Source organism: Phyllobates terribilis, unplaced genomic scaffold, assembly GCF_046119375.1.
Source record: "Phyllobates terribilis strain yellow unplaced genomic scaffold, ASM4611937v1 Scaffold_7__3_contigs__length_470593459, whole genome shotgun sequence".
NCBI classification, from domain to species: Eukaryota; Metazoa; Chordata; class Amphibia; order Anura; family Dendrobatidae; genus Phyllobates; species Phyllobates terribilis.
The window spans coordinates 200,002,466-200,022,388 of NW_027362767.1; the positions used below are offsets into that span (position 1 = coordinate 200,002,466).

Here is a 19,923-nt window from a genome sequence, read left to right on the forward strand (position 1 = left end):
CAGATGGCTGGGGCAGATGTTTGAAGCCTGGGAAGGGGGTAATACCAACAGAGCTTCCCAGGCTACTAATATCAGCCCCCAGCTGAATACCTAGCCTTTACTAGCTATTAAAATGGGGGACCCCAAAAAAATGACGTGGGGTCCCCCCTATATTAATAGCTAGCAAAGGCTAGGCAGACAGCTGGGGGCTGATATTAATAGCCCAGGAAGGGTGCCATGAATATTGGCCCCCTCCCAGGCTAGAAACACCAGCCGTCAGCCGTCCCAGAAATGGCGCATCCATAGGATGCGCCAATTCTGGCGCTTAGCCTCGCTCTTCCCACTGCCCTGTAGCGGTGGAAGTGTGGTAATAGGGCTGGGGTTGATGTCAGCTTATAATGCCAGCTGACATCAAGCCCAGGTTAGCAATGGAGAGGCGTCTATAAGACACCCCCATTACTAACCCCATAGTCAAAGTTAAAAAAAAACACAAACACCCAGAATAAAATCCTTTAATTGAAATAAACACACAATTCTTTATTGTTCTAAATTAAACCATACTCACCATCACGCCCATTCCAGCTGAAGCCAACGATCTCCTGCAATAAAAATAAAATAATAAACCAACATCATCCTTATCTTTCCATGGTTCCCAGGATGGCTCCAGCTCTGCTACATTGACATGACAGGCTGGATCGCAGCCGAAAGCTGCCATCCAGCTTGCCATGCCGCAGATACTGAGAAGCGCAGGCATGCTTGCGCTCCTCAGTGTCTGACTGTGACGGCATCCAGATGAGCCGAGTTCATGTCCAATAAACTCAGCTCACCTCATGCACGTCACTGACAGCGTGGGAGAATTCTTCTGCGCATGCGGTGAGCATGAGAGAATTCTCCTGCGCTCACGGGAAGCGCAAGCGCAGGAGAATTTTCCCACGCTGTCAGTGACGTGCATGAGGTGAGCTGAGTTCATTGGACATGAACTCGGCTCATCTGGATGCCGTCACAGCCAGACACTGAGGAGCGCAAGCATGCCTGCGCTTCTCAGTGTCTGTGGCGTGGCAAGCTGGATGGCAGCTTTCGGCTGCGATCCAGCCTGTCATGTCAATGTAGCAGAGCTGGAGCCGTCCTGGGAACCATGGAAAGATAAGGATGATGTTGGTTTATTATTTTATTTTTATTGCAGGAGATCGTTGGCTTCAGCTGGAATGGGCGTGATGGTAAGTATGGTTTAATTTAGAACAATAAAGAATTGTGTGTTTATTTCAATTAAAGGACTTTATTCTGGGTATTGTGTTTTTTTTAACTTTGACTATGGGGTTAGTAATGGGGGTGTCTTATAGACGCCTCTCCATTACTAACCTGGGCTTGGTGTCAGCTGGCATTATAAGCTGACATCAACCCCAGCCCTATTACCCCACTGCCACCGCTACAGGGCAGTGGGAAGAGCGAGGCTAAGTGCCAGAATTGGCGCATCCTATGGATGCGCCATTTCTGGGACGGCTGACGGCTGGTGATTCTAGCCTGGGAGGGGGCCAATATTCATGCACCCTTCCTGGGCTATTAATATCAGCCCCCAGCTGTCTGCCTAGCCTTTGCTAGCTATTAAAATAGGGGGGACCCCACGTCATTTTTTTGGCGGGTCCCCCATTTTAATAGCTAGTAAAGGCTAGGTATTCAGCTGGGGGCTGATATTAGTAGCCTGGGAAGCTTCGTGGGTATTACCCCCTTCCCAGGCTTCAAACATCTGCCCCAGCCATCTGCTTAACCTCCGCTAGAGACTAAAATTACGGGGAACCCCACACCAATTTTTTTTTTAATAAAGCCTTTATTTTAACAATAAATGACAAGTACAGTAATCAACACTGTCACTGTACTTCTTATATATGTGACTGACATGTTTCTATCTATCTAATCTATGTGTGATGCTCTATTCTGTCTGTTCTAAATTGTCGGGTACCGCTGCTGAATTGCCGGCCGGCTTTTTTAAAGAGACGGTGCATGAAAACTCTATTATTTTTTTTAATAAATCCTTTAACACTAAATGACAAGTACAGTAACTAACACTGTCACTGTACTTCTTATATATGTGACTGACATGTTTCTAACTATCTAATCTATGTGTGATGCTCTATTCTTTCTGTTCTAAATTGTCGGGTACCGATGCTGAATTGCCGGCCGGCTTTTTTAAAGAGAGTGTCTTCTGAGCAGTTTGTCAGCTTTTGGACACCTTTGAAGGTGTTTTCTATGTGTTTTTATTTGCCTGCCATTGGTTTTAATGGTGTTCGACGGTTTTCGACAGTGTTCCACGAACATCCCGGTGTTCGACGAACCGAACCCGAACACTACGGGGGAGGCTCAACACTAGTGAACACAGCCTTGTCCGTGCTTTTTCAGCAAGCCAAGATCAATAGTAAATGGGTTTGTCTTTCAGTAACATAAGTAGAGCTTTTTCTATAAGCATCAGACAACATCTTCAACAGGTAACGGTCTAAAAGGAATTGGTGCATATAGTCTACGGGAAGATGTCACAGAATTTCCTAGAATATTAGTATTCCCCAGTGGCGTAACTAGAGTCTGATGGGTTCCGGGTTAAAGATTTGGACCTGCCCCCCCTCCACGTGTTGGTCAGATGTATGGGCCCTTGTAGCATTCTAAATCCTATAAGAACATGCAAGTTGCAATCCTTCCCCCATTATGTAGTAATGTCTCCCATCTTGGGATCCATCCTGGTATATATATGTCCTCCATCCTGGTATATCTCCCTCATCCTGTCCCAATCCTGGTATATATATGTCCTCTATCCTGGTATATGTCCCTCATCCTGGCCCCATCCTGGTATATATATCCCCCATCCTGGAATATATGTCCCTCATCCTGGCCCCATCCTGGTTTATATGTCCCTTATCCAGGGCCCCATCCTGGCACATATGTCCCCCATCCTGGTATATATATACAGTGGTGGCCAAAAGTATTGGCACCCCTGCAATTCTGTCAGATAATACTCAGTTTCTTCCTGAAAATGATTGCAATCACAAATACTTTTGTATTATTATCTTCATTTAATTTGTCTTCAATGAAAAAACACAAAAAGAATTGTCCTAAAGCCAAATTGGATATAATTCCAAACCAAACCTAAAAAAGGGGGTGGACAAAAGTATTGGCACTGTTTGAAAAATCATGTGATGCTTCTCTAATTCGTGTAATTAACAGCACCTGTAACTTACCTGTGGCACCTAACAGGTGTTGGCAATAACTAAATCACACTTGCAGCCAGTTAACATGGATTAAAGTTGACTCAACCTCTGTCCTGTGTCCTTGTGTGTACCACATTGAGCATGGAGAAAAGAAAGAAGACCAAAGAACTGTCTGAGGACTTGAGAAACCAAATTGTGAGGAAGCATGAGCAATCTCAAGGCTACAAGTCCATCTCCAAAGACCTGAATGTTCCTGTGTCTTCCGTGCGCAGTGTCATCAAGAAGTTTAAAGCCCATGGCACTGTGGCTAACCTCCCTAGATGTGGACGGAAAAGAAAAATTGACAAGAGATTTCAACTCAAGATTGTGCGGATGGTGGATAAAGAACCTCGACTAACATCCAAACAAGTTCAAGCTGCCCTGCAGTCCGAGGGTACAACAGTGTCAACCCGTACTATCTGTCGGCGTCTGAATGAAAAGGGACTGTATGGTAGGATACCCAGGAAGACCCCACTTCTTACCCCGAGACATAAAAAAGCCAGGCTGGAGTTTGCCAAAACTTACCTGAGAAAGCCTAAAACGTTTTGGAAGAATGTTCTCTGGTCAGATGAGACAAAAGTAGAGCTTTTTGGGAAAAAGCATCAACATAGAGTGTACAGGAAAAAAAAAGAGGCATTCAAAGAAAAGAACACGGTCCCTACAGTCAAACATGGCGGAGGTTCCTTGATGTTTTGGGGTTGCTTTGCTGCCTCTGGCACTGGACTGCTTGACCGTGTGCATGGCATTATGAAGTCTGAAGACTACCAACAAATTTTGCAGCATAATGTAGGGCCCAGTGTGAGAAAGCTGGGTCTCCCTCAGAGGTCATGGGTCTTCCAGCAGGACAATGACCCAAAACACACTTCCAAAAGCACTATAAAATGGTTTGAGAGAAAGCGCTGGAGACTTCTAAGGTGGCCAGAAATGAGTCCAGACCTGAATCCCATAGAACACCTGTGGAGAGATCTCAAAATGGCAGTTTGGAGAAGGCACCCTTCAAATATCTGGGACCTGGAGCAGTTTGCCAAAGAAGAATGGTCTACAATTCCAGCAGAGCATTGTAAGAAACTCATTGATGGTTACCGGAAACGGTTGTTCGCAGTTATTTTGGCTAAAGGTTGTGCAACCAAGTATTAGGCTGAGGGTGCCAATACTTTTGTCTGGACCATTTTTGGAGTTTTGTGTGAAATGATCAATGATTTGATTTTTGCTTCATTCTCTTTTGTGTTTTTTCCTTGCAAGCAAATTAAATGAAGAGAATAATACCAAAGAATTTGTGATTGCAATCATTTTCAGGAAGAAACTGAGTATTATCTGACAGAATTGCAGTGGTGCCAATACTTTTGGCCACCACTGTATATCCCCCATCCTGGTATATATATCCCCCATCCTGGTATATATATCCCTCATCCTGGTATATATATATATATCCCCCATCCTGGTATATATATCCCTCATCCTGGTATATCTCCCATTCTGCCTCTGTTCTTTATTGCATAGAAAAAAAGTAAACCATTATACTCCCCTTCCCTCTGCTCCCCCTCTGCATGGTGTCTTCTTCTGAATCCGGCAGCTGACTTCAGTGTGCAAATGACGGGAGCGCATGACGTCCCTGCCATGCCCCCCCACTCACGTGCACGCCTACTTCAGCTGCTGGCCTCTTATTGGCCGGCAGCATGTATTGCAGCGCACAGGTCTGGCGGGTCTCTGCACCGCAATACACTTCAGCTGAATATGTGTCCTAGGACGCACAACCAGTGTAAGCTTGCGCTAGTGTCTGCGGGATCATCCCCTACACAGGTCCGGTCATGGTCGCGACTTCTGCGTCTGTGATCGTTACGCTCCTGGTATTCCCTCTTGTAGAACCCATTGTGAATCCTTTTATCTTCAAGAATCTCATGTAGCAGCAGAAAGTAACGGCACAATAACCATTGTATTACAGTCATATGAAAAAGTTTGGGCACCCCTATTAATCTTAAGCTTAATGTTTTATAAAAATTGGTGTTTTTGCAACAGCTATTTCAGTTTGATATATGTAATAACTGTTGGACACAGTAATGTTTCTGCCTTGAAATGAGGTTTATTGTACTAACAGAAAATGTGCAATCTGCATTCAAACAAAATTTGACAGGTGCATAAGTATGGGCACCCTTATCATTTTCTTGTTTTAAATACTCCTACCTACTTTTTACTGACTTACTAAAGCACTTTTTTTGGCTTTGTAACCTCATTGAGCTTTGAACTTCATAGCCAGGTGTATGCAATCATGAGAAAAGCTACTTAAAGTGGCCACTTGCAAGTTGTTCTCCTGTTTGAATCTCCTCTGAAGAGTGGCATCATGGGCTCCTCAAAACAACTGTCAAATGATCTGAAAACAAAGATTATTCAACATAGTTGTTCAGGGGAAGGATACAAAAAGCTGTCTCAGAGATTTAACCTGTCAGTTTCCACTGTGAGGAACATAGTAAGGAAATGGAAGAACACAGGGACAGTTCTTGTTAAGGCCAGAAGTGGCAGGCCAAGAAAAACTTCAGAAAGGCAGAGAAGAAGAATGGTGAGATCAGTCAAGGACAATCCTCAGACCACCTCCAGAGAGCTGCAGCATCAACTTGCTGCAGATGGTGTCACTGTGCATCGGGCAACTATACAACGCACTTTGCACAAGGAGAAGCTGTATGGGAGAGTGATGCGAAAGAAGCCGTTTCTGCAAGCACGCCACAAACAGAGTCGGCTGAGGTATGCAAAAGCACATTTGGAGAAGCCAATTTCCTTTTGGAAGAAGGTCCTGTGGACTGATGAAACCTAGATTGAGTTGTTTGGTCACACAAAAAGGCGTTATGCATGGCGGCAAAAAAACACAACATTCCAAGAAAAACACTTGCTACCCACAGTAAAATTTGGTGGAGGTTCCATCATGCTTTGGGGCTGTGTGGCCAATGCCGGCACCGGGAATCTTGTTAAAGTTGAGGGACGCATGGATTCCACTCAGTATCAGCAGATTCTTGACAATAATGTTCAAGAATCAGTGACAAAGTTGAAGTTACGCAGGGGATGGATCTTTCAGCAAGACAATGATCCAAAACACCGCTCCAAATCTACTCAGGCATTCATGCAGAGGAACAATTACAATGTTCTGGAATGGCCATCCCAGTCCCCAGACCTGAATATCATTGAACATCTGTGGGATCATTTGAAGAGGGCTGTCCATGCTCAGCGACCATCAAACTTAACTGAACTGGAATTGTTTTGTAAAGAGGAATGGTCAAAAATACCTTCATCCAGGATCCAGGAACTCATTAAAAGCTACAGGAAGTGACTAGAGGCTGTTATATTTGCAAAAGGAGGATCTACTAAATATTAATGTCACTTTTCTGGTGAGGCGCCCATACTTATGCACCTGTCAAATTTTGTTTGAATGCAGATTGCACATTTTCTGTTAGTACAATAAACCTCATTTCAAGGCAGAAACATTACTGTGTCCAACAGTTATTACATATATCAAACTGAAATAGCTGCTGCAAAAACACCAATTTTTATAAAACAATAAGCTTAAGATTAATAGGGGTGCCCAAACTTTTTCATATAACTGTATTTTCTTTAAAATAAATGTTAAAAGTTGTATTAATTTAGTTGATTACAAAGTTTTCAGAGTTTTGAACATTGTTTTTACTTTTCCAGGAATGGCCTTAGCTGCGTCCAATATTCTGGCTCCTATCTATTCTTCAAGGGATTGTGGAGTGACGAGCAGGAGACATTCCAGAGCCGTCTATCAAAGAACTTCTGACAGAGCAACAGACAAAGTCTGATCTCAGTGCTGTCCAGGTATTGTAATATAGTGCTTCAGACTATTTTATCTAATAAATTGTGCCATTAAAGGGGTTGTCCACCTTTGGGGATGATTTTTTTTACTTAAATAAATGTATTTTGGGATTAAAATCATTTTGACAATTGGTAAACATTGTGCACCGTTTGCCTTTGAAAGCCTCTATGTGTTACATTATCTAATGTTGGCTGCTAAGTGAGTTAACTGAAAATCTATCAGTGAGCTCGTTAAGAGGGTCTGACAAGAGCATTTCTAACCTTTATCTGTCTTTTTCTGAACGTCTTTCAGCTTATGACCACAGACCACTAAGATTAAAGGCAAAGCCACAGAAAGAGGAATTAAAATTCCTGACAACAAACAACATCAAAGTTAAATGTGCAAGAAAACAAAAAGTGTATAAAAGTCAAACGGCGCAAAATCTTCAATGAAAACCGATTGCAAAAATTATTTCTAGCCTCAAACACATGCATTTAAGGAAAAAAATGTCTCTATGAGTGAACAACCCCTTTAACTTTCTAACTCGGCATCAAACCAACTTTAGACGTAAGAAACATACACGGAACAACTTTACCCCTGAACGCACTGTAAGGCCTGTTTCACACCATGTTTTTGTATTTTTTTAACAGCCTGACTTTTTTTATAGTATAAACACACAGAAAACATTGGTCCTTTGTAAAACTGATGCCAATGGATTAAAGCAAGTAGATACTGTACATTTTATAAGATACATGTTGCATCCATTAACAAAAAGGTCCTTATTTATGTTACGGAGGGGAAATGTCAGGAGACTGTGGATTGCTTTTTGGAAAAAAAAAAGAAAGAAAAAAAATGGATACTAATGTCTAACAATATCTTTACATGCGTCTTCCATAGACTGCAATGTTTTATAAAATGGATCAGGTTTTCATCCGTTTTTTTCTTTAGGATGAAAATGGCAGCAGACTGTGTTTTCTGCATCCTGCAAAAAAATGGATTGAAATAGATCTGTGCACAAATGTATGTAAGACCGATACCAATCTGACATGAATTTCCCCCATTATATTCTATGTGAATACCAATGTATCTGTTAAACCAGTTCAAGACTGGGCCTTTAACCCTTCGTTCCTGACCTTTTTTGGGGTGGGCTGATATCAGGCGATATAAGTGTTTGTTTTTCCAATTTTATATTTTTTTTATGACCACTCAGGACCATATATTTAAAAATGTGTTCCCCATTCTGTAACAAATATTTTTATATATTGGATACATTTTTTTATGGGACGGGACTGGTTACAGCGATTTGGGTTGACAGTGGCATTTTTTTTATTAATATATTTTTTACTTATTGTTTTTTATTTTTTATACATTGTGCCCTCATAAGGTCTTATGGGGGCATTTAAATATTTAGGCATTTTTATTTTCATTCTTATTTCCCTTGTAACTGAGGCTGGTATATTAGTCCCAGTTACATTGGAAATGCAGTCTCCACGCTTCATAGCAGAGATGACTTGGTCTCCTTGGACCCAGCAGCTCTTGTCCTCTCTCTAGACCCAGTGATCACAGGACCGCTGGATCAGTTAGGGCTTCCTATGCTATATGCACAGCGCTGGTTCAGTTTTGTGTATACAGAGAATCAGGTAGGCAGAGATGGTAATAAGCCGTCCCTGTCTTGGCTATGGTAAGCTCAGCTGTGTTTGACAGCCGGCTCCCGCACCTGCACCATCACGAGGAGCTGCTCTGCAATGCTGTGATGTTGTAGAACTTCACTGCAGAAGAGCATGTTGATCATCCAAATATATAAAGGCTATGGGTGGTCCACAAGTAATTAAATACATTTATTTAACGATACAAGCATATGTTAAGTACACCACAGAAATGTAGTGTGAAACAGGTCTAACACACATATTCTAAAGCATAATGTTAAAGGGGTTGTCCGTTCACAATATATTGATGATCTCCCCATAATATAGGCCATCGATATCAGATGCCTGCGAAGCATATTTTATTTGCTCTGTCAGTCGCTGCATGTAATCACTTTGAACAGAGATGCACTGCGTAGCTCCATTCAGTGTGTTGTGGCCGCTGCCAAGTACTGCAGAACAGCTCCTATTGTTTTGAATAGGACGTGTTCTGCAGTACCCGGCAGCAGTCGCTACACATTGAATGAAGCTGTGCTTTTGCAGTTTATTTCAAACTGATTACATGTGGTGTCGCTGGAGTAAATAACACCTAGGTCATCAATATGTTGGGACTGGACAAACCTGATAGTGGTTTATATTTCAATGGCTTTTGATACAGAGAGACAAAGCTTCCAGCATGATTCGATAGTCTGAGGATAGAGTCCCATCCTGGAGAGTGCAGCCTTACAGACTTTTGTCCATGTTTACATGAAAACATTGCACAGGTACTATATTCGTGTTGTGAATCTCCTGCCCTACCACATCCTAATGGTTCTCCATGAGACTGAGATCTGGTGACTACGAAGATCATTGGACACACTGAAAAGTTCCTTAAATTAGCTTGAAATAAGATATGTTTTGTGATATGATGCGCTATCCTTCTAGAAGTAACTACTTGAGATAAGTAGGCTGAGGCCTTCCACTAAATATGCAGGAGAGAGCAACTAAAGCTAAATATGTACGAAAAAATATTGCTCGGATTGCACCAATTTTTTCCCCATAAATACACTGAAAGATGTGACACTTGGAATAAGCAACAAACACTATATGGACCAAAGTATTGGCACACGTTACATGTGTAGGAGCTTTTGTGGCATCCCGTTCTAAATCCATAGGCTTTCATGTGGAGTTGGTCCTCCCGTAGCTGCTGTAACAGCTTACGCTTTTCAGGGAAGGCTTTCTACAAGATTTTGGAGATGTCTGTGGTAATTTGTGCCCATTCATCCAATGGAGAATTTATGTGGTCAAACGCTGAAGGCCTAGATTATCCATTCTACCTCATCTCAAAGATGTTCAGAAGAGCTGATGTCAACACTCCGACCAAGTCCATTGTGTTGTTACACACGAAAGTCACCAAAGCCGGAGTTTATGGACCTTGCTTTGTGAAGTGGGACATAGTCATACTGGAGCAGTAAAGGGTCTTCCTCATATGGGGTCCACAAAGGTGGAAGCTACAAATTGTCCAATTGTTAGTAAAGGCAGACAGCATGGCGAGGGGCCGGATTTATACAGCTGTGGAAATGACTGAATGAAACCCGAATTCAAGGACAAAGATGTGTGTCCCAATATTTTATCCATATAGTGTATTACTGAAGCCTTGTGGCACTTTTTCTGTCCAATACATATGCGTTAGGGAACGTGGGCTAGTCCTCAAAAAGAACAACTCATTTATCAAAGATTTCCAATCAATTATGAACTAGGAAAAACTATAGGAAAAGTGTCATGTAGTCTGATGTCGACAGATTCAGTAACAGGTCAGGTACATATACAAGTCTTTATGTTTGTTTCTATATAAGTGTATGTCTATTTGTATTTGCTTTTTAGAAAATAATATTTGCATCTCCAAGACCTTAAAATCTCCTATTTTTCTACTTAAGATAGTGTCATACACAGAGGTTTTTGGAAAAATGAAAATCCAGTATAGAGTTAGGTTCACAGCACGTTTTCCTCCTGTTCAGCAATCCATCGAGGGCTTCTGTCTGAACAGCTGAAAAATGTTTGTCAGACATGCCCCCAATGCATCCATCGATTTCAGTGAGTGTCTGCTGACAGGATGGAAAACTGCAAGAAATACTGCCACAAAAAACTGTGTTCCCCCCCCCCCAAAAAAAAATGCAATTTGAAACCAACCTTACAGCGATAGTTACTGTAAATGTCTTAAAGAGCATCTGTAATTGAGATGAATGCTGCAATATTCATGTGGCTTGTACCACCATGACTTGGGAGTTCATGTGATTACAAAGAAATAAGGGAAAAGGGACTGGGTACTCAAGTTTCTGGGTTCTTTTGGGTCATAGGGAATTAAAGGATATTAAAGGAGAACACACCTCTCCCCAGGCAGCCAACTTCCTGAGGGAACCTCCTGTTTGATTGACAGATGATTAGCATATTGCTGCACAGCTATCCTGAATTTTGCTCTCCCTCTGCTGCTATATGAGACTGCTTTGCTTCTGTAGCAACAGAAGTGCAGCGGCACCCAAACTGGCCGAGAAAAGGAGCTAAAAGTGATTTCCTACAACTCCAGCCAGGTTCAGACCAGTGCATACAAGCTCTATTGGAAAGAGCTTGAAAGCACTATGCATGATTGGCCAGTCCTCATAATGATTGGCCAGTCCTCATAATGATTGGCCAGTCCTCATAATAATCGGCCAGTCCTCGTAATGATTGGCCAGTCCTCATAATAATCGGCCAGTCCTCGTAATGATTGGCCAGTCCTCGTAAGCAATAAAAATGTAGTTTTTGTGTATAAATTAAATGCATTATTGTTAGATAAGTAAGACAATAATTATATCGTATGGTTTAAAAACATGTACCCTTTAAAGAGGTTGTCCACTACTTTAACACTGATGGCTTTTCCTTACGATAGGTCATCAATGTCTGATCGGTGGGATGCGACACCCGGCACCCCCACCCATCAGCTGTTTTTGGAGTAGGAGACGGCCCAGTTACAGAGCTGCACAGCTCCGTCTGCTGTATAATGGCCACAGCCGGATACTGCACAGCCGCCCTTTATTCAAATCAACAGTGATGGAGGAGCAGTGCCCGGACGCGGGCAGGACACTATTCCGTCGATGAAGCTGTGCTGTGCAACTCTGTAACTGGGCAGTTCAGGTCGCCACTGACTCCGAGAACAGCTGATCGGCGGGGGGTGCAGGGAGTCGCACCCACACAGATCAGACATTGATGACCTATCCTAAGGAAAGGCCATCAGTGTTCAAGTAGTGGACAACCTTTCTAACCTTAAACAGTAGAAAGGCAAAGGGTTGTAGAGCAGAAAAGAAGCAAAGTACATAAGCATTATCCTTTTTGTAACTGATACATTAAATCATTATTTTTGTCCTCTTTGTTTGAACAGTCATGTGATGTGGAATGGTGCTATGGAATGTGGTCAGCTGACCCCTCAGTCTGTACGTAAGGTCATCATTTTACGACATCCCGGAGTTGGCTTTGGATTTGTGGCTGGCAGTGCACGACCTGTTGTTGTACGATCTGTCATCTCAGGTGAAACTGGAATATCAGTAATTCAATATTCCATATTTTTGAGCCATTTAGTAGTGTCTAAAGTTCATTCATTCAATCTGTCATTTATCCATTCACTGGTAAAATTGGAAATACATATACAGTACTGTGGAAAAGTGTAAAGAAAGAATGCTTTCAAAAACAGAAGTGTTCATAGATTATTTTTATCAATGAGCAAAAAAGAAAAGTGACCGAACAAAAATAAATCTAAATCAAATAAATAATTGGCGTGATCGCCCTTTGTCTTCAAAACAGCATCAATTCTTCTCAGTACACTTGTACTTGCGCACAGTTTTTGAAGAAACCCTGCAGGAAGGTTGTTCCCAATATCTTGGAGAACTAAACACAAACTGTCTGTCGACGTAGGCTTGTTCAAATGATTCTATCTCTTCATGTGATCCCAGACAGACTGGATGTTGAGATCAGGGCTCTGTAGAGGCCGGATCATCACCTCCAGGACTCCTTTATTCTTTACTCTGAAGATTGTTCTTAATGACATTGGCTGGATGTTTGGGGTTGTTGTCCAGCTGCAGAATGAATTTGAAACCAATCAAACGCCTCCCTGATGAAATTACATGATGGAAAAGTTTCTGCTCGTATTTTTCATAATTGAGGACACCAAAAAATTGGAAACCTTGAGGAGCGCAGCCTCATGGGTTGGCCTAGGAAACTTAGCAGCAGCAGATGAAAGCAAAATTGTTAGATATCCAGAAGTACCATGATCTCAGAACTGGGAGCAACCAAAGGGACCCAGCTACACCCATCTACTGTTCAAAGAAGTTTTGCCAGAAGTGGTCTTCATGTAAACAATCAATGACACAAGGCCAAATCTGTCTAGGATTGTATGAAAAGATAGAAAGATTTGTGAAGGTGACATCCAGAGAAGATCTGTGGTTAGTTCTCGAAGATATCTGGAACAACCTCCCTACCAAGTTCCTTCAAAAACTGTGTGTAAGTGTACCTAGATGCTTTGATGCTGTTTTAAAGATAAAAAATGGTCACATTGAACATTATTTTATTTCTATTTCAATTTTGTTCATTCACTTTGCATTTTGTTAATGATAAAAATAAACTATTAACACTTCTATTTTTGAAAGCTTCTCACTCTGCAGCATTTTTCCCACTCCTGCCCAAAACCTTTGCACAGTACTGTGTATACATAGTGCCTTAAAAAAGTATTCAAGCCCTGTGAAATTGTCCACATTTTTTCACATTACACCCACAAACTTAAATGTATTCTATGTAATATACTAACACAAAGTAGCAAGTATTTGTGAGATGTAAAGGAAATTATATGTGTGTTTTAACTATTTTAAAAATATAAATCTGAAAATTGTGAGGTGCATTTGTATTCAGCCCCCTGTAGTTTGATATCCCTAAATAAAATCCTAAGGAACCAATTGCCTCCAGGAGCCACATTTAATGGAGCACTGTTCAATCCACCATCCAAAAATGTAAGGAGTATGGCACAACTAAAAACCTACCAAGACACAGTGGTCCACCTAAACTGACATCTCAAGCAAGGAGAGCACTAATTATAGGAGCAGCCAAGAGGCCCATGGTCATTTTTTGGAGCTGCAGAGATCCACAGCTTAAGTGGGAGGATCTGGACAACTATTAGTTGCATACTGCACAAATCTGACCTTTATCGAAGATTGGCAAGGAGAAAGCCATTTTTGAAAGCAGCCATAAGTAGTCCCGTTTGCAGTTTCCTTTGCAAAAAGCCATGTAGGGGACACAGCGAGCATGTGAATAAAGGTAGATGAGACCAAAGTAGAAGTTTTTTGGCCTAACAGAAAAATGCTATGTGTGGCAGAAAACTAAAAAAGAAAAGAACATCCCCACCGTTACACATGGTGGAGACAGCATCATGCTTTCTTCAGCAGGGACAGGGAAGCTGGTTTGAGTTGGTGGAGCTAAATATATGGCAATCCTGAAAAAAACCTGTTAGTGGCTGCAAAAGTCTTGAGACAGGGACGTAGGTTCACCTTTAAGCAGGGCAATGATCCTAAACATCCTGCCAGGGCTACAATGAAGGGTTTAGATCAGAGAATATTCATGCGTGTAAACGGCGCAGACACCATCCAGACCCAAATCCCATTGAGAATCTGTGACAAGACGTGAAAATTGCTGATCAAAGACGTCTCCATCCAATCTCACTGAGCGAGAGAGAGTGCGCAAAGAAGAAGGGGCAAAATGTCACCTCAAAATGTGCAAAGCTGGAGAGGCAGACCCCAAAAGACTACAGAGAAAGCTGGAGAGCCAGACCCCAAAAGACTGCAGAGGAAGCTGGAGAGACAGACCCCAAAAGACTGCAGAGAAAGCTGGAGAGCCAGACCCCAAAAGACTGTGGAGAAAGCTAGAGAGACAGACCCCAAAACACTGCAGAGAAGCTGGAGGGACAGACCCTAAAACACTGCAGCAGTAATTGCAGAGAAAGGTGGTCCTACAAAGTATTGCCTCAGGGGGTCACCTCACAATTTTCAGATTTATATTTTTAATATATTTAGAAAACCCTGTATCATTTCCTTTACACGTCACAAATACTTGCTACTTTGTGTTGATATCACACAAAATCCCAATAAAATACATTTAAGGTTGTGGAAAAAAAATGTGGAAAAGTTCACGGGGTATGAATACGTTTTCAAGGCACCATGTGTGTGTTTATATACAGTGTATATTTATACGTATATACATATACACACATACACAGTATACGCAGTGTACCATTATCAATAAACCACCTCCTTGAGTGGACCATTCTTTACCAGACCAGAGTTTTGTGACAACTTTTCAACTCCACAATGTATTATGTATACTGGTCACCTTGTTTGAGAAAACCAAACAACTTTTAAAGCAGTGTTGTATCTAATAAAGGTAAAGTGAGAGAGGCACTAGAGTTATATAGTACATTGAATGATACTCATTCCTGATTTTCAATAGACACTGAACATTTTTAAATACTTGTAAAAATGAGAATTTGATCCAATTTTTTACGAGAACCTTTCGCCAAATTTTCTATGTTGATCTGAACACACTATGTAAAGTTTTTTTTTGTTGTAAATTTTGCAGAAAGGTGAGCAGTCAAATATTTGGCACTTGATGAGTTAACTTTAGTCCAGGCTTTTCACGAAAGTCTGCAGTCAGTCTGTTTGACTGGGGACATGTACTTCCGTCTCGTGTGTGATGCTGACCAATCATAAGCAGGTAGTATCATAGAAGTGCTGAAGGACCTATGATGATGTCATCCGGGTCACATGACCAGAATCAACCGATCTTACCAGCTGGTGTGTGGAGTGTGCAGTATACATAAGCATTGAAGGTATATTACACAGCACAGAAGTGTGGTGCTATTAACGCCATTAAATATTTCCACTCTTCTGTCCTGTGCATAATATCTTCAGTGCTTATTTAGGCTGATCACTCCAGTTCACAGGACCCGTGGACTCTTGTCATGTGATCATCATAGGTCCTTCTGCACTTTTATGTTGCTGCCAGCTTCTGATTGGTCAGTGTATTCAAGAGGCCGATCTACACCCCCCCCCCAGTGAAAACTATCTAAAAACACCCACTTGAACTTAAAGGGGTACTTCCATCTCCAAGATCCTATCCCAATGTGTAGTAGATGTAATAATAATAATATTAGCAGTAGCTTAGGTATCCATGGTTACGACCACTCATGTAATGACAGTTAGATAGCTCTTAGTGGTCGTAAGCATGGATACCTGCAATGCCCTACATGAGGTAAGCGACATAGCGAACTTTACCACATTTCTAATTGGAGATATTGTCTAATATTATTAATGTTACACCCACTACATATTGGGATAAGATCTGAACTTGGGCAAATCATCAGGATGGACTGCCAGCAGCTGCCTCTTTAATTGCTGACCAATGATGTCGCAGATGTTCTCGATGGGAGGCAAGTCGAGAGATACTGTAGGACACGGTACTACATTTAGGCCATGTAGACTGCAAATGTAGCACAATGAACATGTGACCTGCCATTGTCGTGTTGATAAAAGTCTACTGGGACACTTTGGAGAAATAGCCATACCATGGGCTCCTTGACTAAATCAATGTAACGCTGAGCTGCTTTTGTATCTTAAATGAGGCTGAAGGAACCTACTACTGTACATTATGACACCGTACAGCATAATTCTGGAAGTTGGACTGCTGTGACAGTCCTTTGTGAATGACTCTTCATGACATTGCCCACACGGTCTCCAGATGGAGACTGGAGATTGGAATGAAGCAAGGGAGCCTAAAATGTAGGCCATTCCTCTTCAGTGATGAGTCCCGGGTTTGTCTTGGAAGCAATGATAAACACAGATTGGACTTGAGACCATATGAGCAGCCATGAAGAGGTCTTCATGAGGTAAGGTCACCAGGATTATGGTGGTGAGAGTGGCATAAGATACAGTAGCCGGACTTCATTCCAGGTAACTAACATTTGGCATTATATTGATTTGGTGGTGGAACCAATGTGTTCCAGGAGCTGCTTTTCAGCACAACACCAGGCCGCATGTAGATCGTGTTACTGTAAGCAGCTTGTGTAGCCTAAATGTGCTACCATGGCCTGCAGCGTCTCTGGATTTGTCTCCCATCTTTCACATCTGGGACATCATTAGTATGCAATTTACACAGGAGCAGCCAGCAGAGGATCTTGATGATTTGCCCAAGTGCATTCAGCGTGGCAGAGGATTCCTTTGACAACTATTAATACCCTCATTTATAGCAGCCAAGATGTGAAAGTGCTCATACTCAAGACTCAATAAATATGGTGGTGTTGTGAAAATGTTGTTTCCATTTTTTCATCATTTAGATATTATTAAATGTTTTACCATTGTGTAATTTACATAATTCTATGACTTTTCTTTTTGGTGTTGCAATTTCAATGTTCAGGAGTGTAGGATGAAAAAAATCTTAATCTGCTCAGTGTATTCGTTACAGAGGATAGACATTACCTAGAGTCCTTGGCAATCGGAAAGACCTTGTAGTGTAATTAAGATGTGAGGATTTGACAGCATTGTGGATACATTCAGGGATGAGAATCAGAGGTTTGAATGTTACTTTATGCTTCAATTTGATGTACTGGTTTTACCGGTCAATGCACCATTAATGGTCTACTATACAAAAGTCGTTCAGGACTTGTTTAACTGCTTCTTCACGCAAGCCAACGAACAATAATTGGGACAGAACGATTGTTAATGTGATCGTTCTCTCACTACACAGTATCATATCATTGACAGTGCACCCCTTTTTACACGAAAGCAATGTGCTGCCGATAAGAATGATTTTTTTCACCGACATTAACATCATGTTTGCACGAGTAGATAATTAGGAACAAGCATTCATAGGAACACTTTTGAGGATTATCTACTAGTAAAAATGCACCATTAAAAGCAACAAGTCACCAGTGAACAATAGTACTTAACAAAAAGATCTACCTGCCTTTAGCTAGTATATTACCAATTAATAATGAGTGCATTATATTACCCAATAGTGCCAAGAATCACACTTTAATTGTCGCACTATTAAGCACCTCTTACTCTATATGGGCTCTATATTGCTTAATAACTATTAATCTCCTTGCCATTATGGTAATAAATTGCAGCTGAGGTAGTAAGAAAGTACAATGAGGAGTAGAGAGGAGTGTATGATTCATCCATATTCAATGTCATTTGCTGTGAAAAGTTTTTGATTTCCAGATGTAAACTTAAAATATTTTGGCCCTGATTTAACATTGCTATTTCTCCATTTTTCTGTAGTAATTTTCTATTTTTTAGTTGCGCCTTATTGTCTTTGCGTTTTACGCCCTTTTATAAGTTTCTTTATTTTTCAAGTCTTTTTTTTGCTTTTCCTCAACAACTTTGCTTATCCAGATGTTTTAGACAGACTCAGATGCAATCTGCCTCTTCACAGAGGACTAGGAGTTGAACTCTAGTGCCACCTACTGGAAGTAGCAATCTTACTAGTCAATATCGACCCTTTAATGAGCCTTGTCATGACTTAGAATTAGAAGCCAAACCAGACACTCTGTTTGCAGACACCTCTTATAGGTAAAACCAAAGAAATTAGCCAGATTATAAATTGGTATACGTTCAAAGTGTAAGAGCATGTTCACACTGTGGCCATTTCACAGACAAAACCCAAGAAAAAAACAAAATGAGCATATACCCTATATTAAGTAAACAAGCAAATAGTAATAGTACATGTAAATAACATAGGGTATTTAGTAGTAATGAGCGAACGTGCTCGCTATTGCTCGACATGCTCGGCGAGTATTTCCGAGGTTGCTCGGCGGGAGCTCGGGTCTCCTCCCTGCATGTTTGGCGCTCTTCACAGAGCCAATGAACATGCAGGGATTGCCTGCCACTCACTGTAATGCCGCAGCCATGTTGGTTGTGGCATTACAGTGATTGGCTGGCTGCACAGCATCATCAGGCCAATATAAGACCCGGCACCGCCATGCTCGTCACAGTCTACCCCGGAACCAGGCAGAGTAGGGAGAGGTGCTTCTGTGTGAGGGACAGAATTGGCGGTGAAATAGTTAGGCATAGGTATTACACACCAGGATACATAGCCATCTGAACTAACAGTCCTTCTGAGGACTAATCCAGCTGCATATATTCAGTGGTGATAGCAGGAGTTAGGCAGGCAGAGAAATTTGTGAACACTACACATCACAATAGGGTCCATTGCACATTCTGTCTGCTCCTACTGTTAAAGATATCTGTAGACATAGCCCCAGATATCAGGGGCCAGGGCTATTTTTTTCTAATCTTAATCCTGATTATTTTCTAAAAAAGAAATAGAGTGCAACATTTTACTGCTCCATTTGTTTTTTAGCACAGCTGAATACAGCCAGATATTTTCCATCATCAGACGTGATCCCATACTGCAGCGATAAAAAAACAGAAATTTGTAGTGAACGTGCAAAATAGTGTCCTCCATTTACAGTTTGGCAGCAGTGTGTCAGTGAAATTATTCACACATGGTCACTAGCAATAATAGGAAACTACAAGCCCGCTATTTAAAACCGTGAGTGTCCGTGAGACGTATCACATATAACTGCAGTACAAATCTAGCCATTTGTAGGGGACGTCCAAGATATTATACTCCATTTACAGTTTTTCAGCAGTGTGGTAATAAACCTATTCACACAAGGTTGCTGAGCAATACTAAACTAGAAGGGCAGAGATTAAAACTGTGAGCGTCCCATCACATGTATCAGATATTACTGTGGTACAAATCCAGCAATTTGTAGGGGACGTTCAAGATATTATACTCCATTTAAAATGGGCAAGTCGCATGGCAAGGGATGGAGAAGTGAATGTTACGGTGATGGTGTATGCAGAGGCCGAGTCCGTGGGCAAGCTGAAATTGTGCCACAACAAGCACCCATACCATGTCGCCCTACCTTCCTGTCCCAATTAGCAGGGGACCACAGCACACCAATATTAAACCCAGAGCAGTGTGAAAAGGTTGTTAGTTGGATAGCAGATAATGCTTCCAGTCACTTTGCCTTCCACACGGTCAAGTCTCAGTAGCCGTGAGTCTTGACCGCATATTCATCACCCTGATCCTCCTTCCTTCCACCATGCGAGTGCCCGGAGACAACTGATCCCTCACTTGGACACTCCGGAGAGTTGTTCACTTTTCCATTTATAGATTCGGGCCTCTCGCTTGGCCAGCTTCAAGCGGGGCA

At 41.7% G+C, this 19,923-nt stretch overlaps 1 protein-coding gene across 1 annotated transcript in view; it reads left to right on the plus strand.

The window, feature by feature from the left end:
* Positions 1 to 19,923, plus strand: part of FRMPD3 (FERM and PDZ domain containing 3) — a 409,804-nt gene that overhangs the window by 142,053 nt on the left and 247,828 nt on the right. The window contains exons 3-4 of the mRNA XM_073639657.1: positions 6,891 to 7,034; positions 12,049 to 12,194. Of these exons, the coding sequence (XP_073495758.1) occupies positions 12,056 to 12,194 (139 nt within the window). The 5' untranslated portion in view covers positions 6,891 to 7,034; positions 12,049 to 12,055. The remainder of the gene's footprint in view (positions 1 to 6,890; positions 7,035 to 12,048; positions 12,195 to 19,923) is intronic.